Here is a 6,000-nt window from a genome sequence, read left to right on the forward strand (position 1 = left end):
AACTTTAAACTTTTCTTACGCAGAAAGAAAGATATTCGGAGAAATATTTCTGGAGTAAATTTAGTCTGTTTTGTTGTAATCTTTGATTTAAACAATACCTTTTTTTAAAAAAATGTTAATATTTAGATAAATGATATGAAACAAATTTTCTAGATTTAATTTGAACTACAAAAAAAAGGTACCACTTAAATCAAAGATTATACAAGATGAAATGAAATTCAATTAAAAGTTTTTTTTCTAAAAATTTTCTTTTTCATGTGAAAAATGTTTAAATTTTTATGTGCCATTTTATTAGTCATTATTAGGCACTATTTATAATAATTGATAAATACTTCTCATCTTTGAGAAACCTCTCATGCCACTATGTCGAAAAAAATCTTTTATTTAAGATTAAAACACCTTTACACGGGCACATTTTGATGTATTGCGCATGCTCATTTCTGCATAGCGGAGGCTCGGTCTGCCTAGCCAATATGGGAGGCTCATGCCTGCATAATATATGAGGGCTCATGGCGTCTATGTTTGAAATATCAAAGATTTACGACATTGGCTTGCGTACAGTATCGGGATTATAATTTTAAGTTTATGGCCAAAACTCAGTTCCTTTCAATGAACAAACCTTTGTTACCAATTAAGTAAAGTTCAATTGTATAACATGTTATAAAGACAGACATAATTAAGAAGGAATTCTTAATTATAGATAAAAATAAAGAATACTTTTGTCAAAATACGGATTTTTAGGGGGGGGGCACAAAATCCTCAATGGGGTGCACAAAAAAATTCTGTGGTCGGAGTTGGTAGCAGGTTCGAATTAACTTAGGGAACTTAGGCCGGATGATGTAGCGTAAGATATTTGATATTTAAAAGACGACATTTATAAATGATGTTTCTCCTAAACAGCTGATTTCCAATGGAGATCATTCAAAGTCAGCTGACTGTTCTGCAAGCAACTCAATAATTATAAAACACTAATCCATAACTATTTCAGAAATCCTAAGATTTTTTTTGTGAACCATGTTCGTGAGACAGTCTGGTGTGTTAGTAAAAGGAATTGGTCAGCGTAATTCTTCTTTCCTTGGAGGTATTTTTAAATGAGGCGTTAATGTTTTATTTTCTTTATTTCACTCATAAGTACATGTGAATTGAATATTGAAACCCCTACAGTCAAATTAAATAAATCTAACCATATTTTGGTTGTCAAGATAGCTGTCGACGGTTAAATCCCGGCCGGTTGCCCCCCTCCCTATCCAACCGTATTGGGTTCTGGGTTATCTCTTGTTAATTTTTTATTGTTAATTTATCGTGTTCAGAGGTCATAAAATTACGACTGACCCTATTCTTTAGAGTTTTCAACTGCAATCAAATGTGTGCAGTATTTCACCAAATTATCAAATAATATATTAATTAAAATGTTTAATAATACGTTAATGCCGGGNCCAACTCCAAAATTATCGAAAGCCTGTTCCTAGCTTTATTATGATCTTAAACAGCTTGATATCGCTTTAATTTGATTAAATATTGGAAGCATTACTGTTTTCTAGGCCTGTTCGGAGGAAAGGATGAAGGTAGTTTTCTGCGTAAAATGCTTAATGCTATTGTCAAGCACGTATAAATTTTATAGCCCTAATTCTTAATATTTTGCATTAAGTTTTGTGACTAAAAATTATTTTCAACTTGTGCCGATCTCTGTAGCTGCATGTTTATTGTTTATTTTAGTTCCGTAGTATTTGTAACACATTTTCAAGAACTATTAAATCCAGGAACCCAAAGAGATAAAAATTCAAAATTAGAGTATAGACATATGCTAATAATTTCAAGAAGAATCAAGTAGAACCTTTCTATGCTTCGTTTTATTATAATTAATACATGTAATAAACACTTTAAAAAAATGATGCAAACTCCTTCAACATTAAAAAAGTTACGCACATTAAAGGTTATCCTAATCTTTTACATATTTAGGGTTGTTCGGAGGAAGTCAGAAGAATGAGATGTCCACAGTGCAGGAAGCAACTTTTGATTATCATCCTTATAAACTTCACAGGTTGGTTAACAATATATTTATTATTTCAATTAAAAAGATGTCACAAAAATTGTTTAAGCAAGATTTAATTTCCCTGGAGTATTCTTACTTTCCAGGAAACTTATGGGGAACACAATTCAATCTAAATAGAATAATTATTATTTTGATTTTTAAGAAACTGTAGGGAAAGAAAATTCAAACAAAAATAAATTTTTTTCCCTTTTTCTGAATTTCTTCAATAACGCGTTTCTTCTCCATCTCTCCTTTCACACTTTTACACTGCATGTTTTCTTATTCAAATTGGTGAAAATATTTGTTGTTTTCAGATTCACTTATAAATATTGTTCAGGTTGGAAACTGGGCCCGCGACCTCGACCCTCCTTACCAGGTCAAATTTTTATTTTAAAGATCATTTTGTAAGAAAATTATCTTGCTGATATTTGTAACTTTCGTTTACTAAAATAAAAATTTAATCGTAATAGAAGTTATTCTTATAACCGCTGTGAATAGTCAGCTGCGGGAAATGTTCTCTGAAAAGACAAAGACATTTAAGATTATTAAAAGATTAAAATTCAACATAAAATGTTATGGTTAATCTTTTGTCTTGGTAACCATTTGTTTAAGAATTGATGGATATTTTTGCGTTATAACGGTTTAATTTTAAATTATTGAATTCTTTTCAAGGAATAAATGACCTTTCAGGGGAAATACGTGAAAGAATAATATAAGATTTTGACGACGATTATTTTTCATTTTTCCCTCAAGCGGTGGAAACATTACTGGTCGGGTAGAGGGATAATTTTCGAGCTCAATTTTGCCCCCCCCCCCCCCCTCTAAACTATGTGGTCACTCCCTTAAATGCCTGGTATTGTAGGGATGAGGCCTTGAAGTACTACCACCAGATGGTGACCATCAGAAGGATGGAGACTGCTGCTGCAAACCTTTACAAGGAGAAGGAGATCAGAGGTAACAATCAGATTCGTTTCAGCTCTCGTGGGAAATAGATTTAGAGGTTGGAACTTATAAACGAGAGTTGAACTAGTCACGACTGGTTCAATTAATTACCTTGTTTTGCTGAGACAAATTTAATCTCAACGGCAGAAGAGTTGCAGTAGAACCAGTCATGCTTAGTTCAACTACCTCTCTTACTTGGATTCGGATCTTGGAATGGAAAAAACTTTTGAATACCAAAATGCATCAATTTTGGATTTTATAAAGATGTTGAAACAAAATGAAGGACGTGGTGGTATTATCAAAGAAAATATGAGAATATCTCAAAAATTTCAAATGATCACATTGGCCGAAGACAGTCTTTTCGTGCTTATTAAACAATTTACCAGGAAAAATCTATATATAAATTTGGCCTGTCTGTCTGTTTGTTTGTTTGTTTGTTTGTTTGTATCCAATAAACGTCAAAACGGCTGAACCGATCTGGCCCAAAATTTTTGTGGGACATCACGTGACCTCAGGGAAGGTTCTTGAATGATAAAAATTTTAAAAAATGTGTTATAAAGGTTTTTAATTTTGTAAAAAATTTAAATTCTTGAAAATCCGCGATTTTTTTTTTAAATCCGCAAAATTTTCTTCTTTGTTTTAAAATGTAAACAAAAAGAACATGTTCACAATTTAAATAGAAGATGGGTGGAAAGCGCCCTAAAAGCCTACTACTGTAAAATAGTTAAGTTTCTAATAATTGACTTTTTTAAGAAGTTCTTTTTATTTTTTTTAGCGTTAATTGCATAAAGTGAGACCCATACAACTGAGGATTAAGAAGACTACTTACTCAAGTTTGAAATGAAATATAGCAATTATGCAGTTCATACCGGCCCATTTTACTTAAAAGTTGATTATTAACTATTTGCTTTTTAACATTTTTATTACATTAAGGATTTTAGACAACTTAAAGTCGTGATCCTATTCCACAGTCTTATTATTCTCAATGCAAAAAGCTGATGTTTTGATAACATAAATTTTAACTAACATCAGTTCCAATTTAATTTAATTTTCAGGTTTTTGCCATCTATGCTCTGGCCAGGAAGCCATCTATACCGGTATGCACGCCGCTATGCGTGAGATGGACTCTGTTATCACCTCCTACCGTGCCCACGGGTTCACCTATGTGATGGGAGTCCCTGTGTTGGGTGTGCTAGGGGAGCTGGCTGGGAAGAAGAGCGGAGTGGTCAGGGGGAAGGGAGGTTCTATGCATATGTACACCAAGATTAATTATTTTCCCCTAAAAATGGTTATTTCCCGATTCAGCGAATAAGACCCTAGAAAAAAGCATGCACAACTTCTGAGGGAAAATTGTTGGGGGAAGGGGGGATTTTTAGAGAAATAAAAACCCATGTTATATTAACCAATTTCTAGAATATTTCATTTTGTCTCTCGAATTTATTTCTATATTTATTTGTATGATAAAGTTTATTATGTTTGAAATTTGAAATGCAAAGATAGTTTAACCTAGAGAAAAATCAATAATTTTGTGTGGAAAATGAACACGGTTTAATTAAAAAGGTTTAAAAAAGAGGACAACGCTCTAGCAGATAAAATTCTCATTTTGTCCTAAACCTTCAAAATTATGCTAATTAATGGAGTATCAAGTTGTCCATTTTCCATATTGTCTTACTTTGCAGAGATTTTCAGTTATTATCAGTGTGACTATTTCAATGTTATTACAAAAAAATTAAGAAACATCTACCTCACTAAAAACGGAGCCAGGGACTAAATTTAATAGATAGTTGAAAGATGTTGAACCACGCACGTCGTACCGCCGGTTCAACCAGTTCTCCTGTGCACTGGGTCAAGGTGACGAGTAGCGGTACAATTTGATCTCCGTAGTTCAACCACCGCTCCTATTTATTAAATCTGGCCCAATTTTTTTCTTTAGTTCTAAGTTCTTTTTTGAACATTTTTTAGTTTGTTCATGTTAATGTTAATTAATAAATCAATTGTGTTTTGGTTTACATAAATTGAATAATAAATGAAAATGAAATATTTTATATAAATTTTAGTTTTTACCATTTTCCAAGTAATTGAAATATTTCAGGAAAGACATGCTGCCTCAACAGATTTCTACAAGAGAGGAGACTTCATTCCAGGTATTTTCCTTTATCTTTCTTTCTTTATATATATAATATATAGTATATATTTATGGTCTTAACGCCGCCTCCCCCCCGCGCCGAAAAAATATTAGTTGAGAGCATAGATATGTAATTTATTTTTAGTATATTCTATGTATATTTACAGGATAAAGTTTGAATGCAATATTTTGCAAGTAAATATACTATACAGAAGAGACGATAAATCAATATTATATATACATATATATATATATATATATATATAATATATATAAAAAAGATAGATATATATCTATATCTATATATATCTTTTTTTCAATATTTGTCTATCTTATATATTCAATTTAGTTTTTATGTCTTGATGTTACATAGGGGCCAGATAAATATTAAATGAAGACGATATTCCCGATTTTTCCTTCATGGCTCTACACCTTTATCGGGTCAACGATAACGTCATTTCTTGATTTAAAATGTTTAGAATTCTAGCAATTTCTTCCTTTTTGAAAGATCGTTTAATTTATAAAGATCTTGTCGGAAGGTTTCTATCAAAGGTATTGTCCAATCAATTTCAAATCACCTTCTATTTTAAGAAATAAACATTTAAAATAGTAGTTTTTGCTATCAAGATATTGTCAATTTTCTTCCGTTTCTCTGCTGAATAAATCCGCAAGGCACTGAAAAGGATCCATCATTTTGCTCATACAAATATTCAAACTTTAGATGTTCTCAAACTTAATCGGGCATTAACTCTTTATGAGAGTGTCACGCTAGATTTAGATTTTTTAATAGGAGCCAAGTTCTACCTTACTTTTGAAGCAAAGAACATTTTGCTTGCTCCTGACATTCCAACCGTCGGTATTAAATTACAGTCGTGTTGTTGGAGGTCATTACGTTGAATGC

General features: G+C 31.8%; 1 protein-coding gene across 1 annotated transcript; it reads left to right on the forward strand.

Annotated features, from left to right (window-relative positions):
• Positions 1-953: 953 nt before the first annotated feature.
• Positions 954-5,118, forward strand: LOC111710510 (probable pyruvate dehydrogenase E1 component subunit alpha, mitochondrial; the record flags this gene model as incomplete). The annotated part of the gene is made up of 7 exons (XM_023484612.1): positions 954-1,081; positions 1,542-1,565; positions 1,960-2,041; positions 2,370-2,408; positions 2,895-2,986; positions 4,030-4,262; positions 5,067-5,118. Coding segments are annotated over exons 1-7 (589 nt in total), but the record flags the coding sequence as incomplete, so codon positions are not given.
• Positions 5,119-6,000: the final 882 nt, after the last annotated feature.

Source organism: Eurytemora carolleeae, unplaced genomic scaffold, assembly GCF_000591075.1.
Source record: "Eurytemora carolleeae unplaced genomic scaffold, Eaff_2.0 scaffold1063, whole genome shotgun sequence".
Taxonomy (NCBI): Eukaryota; Metazoa; Arthropoda; class Copepoda; order Calanoida; family Temoridae; genus Eurytemora; species Eurytemora carolleeae.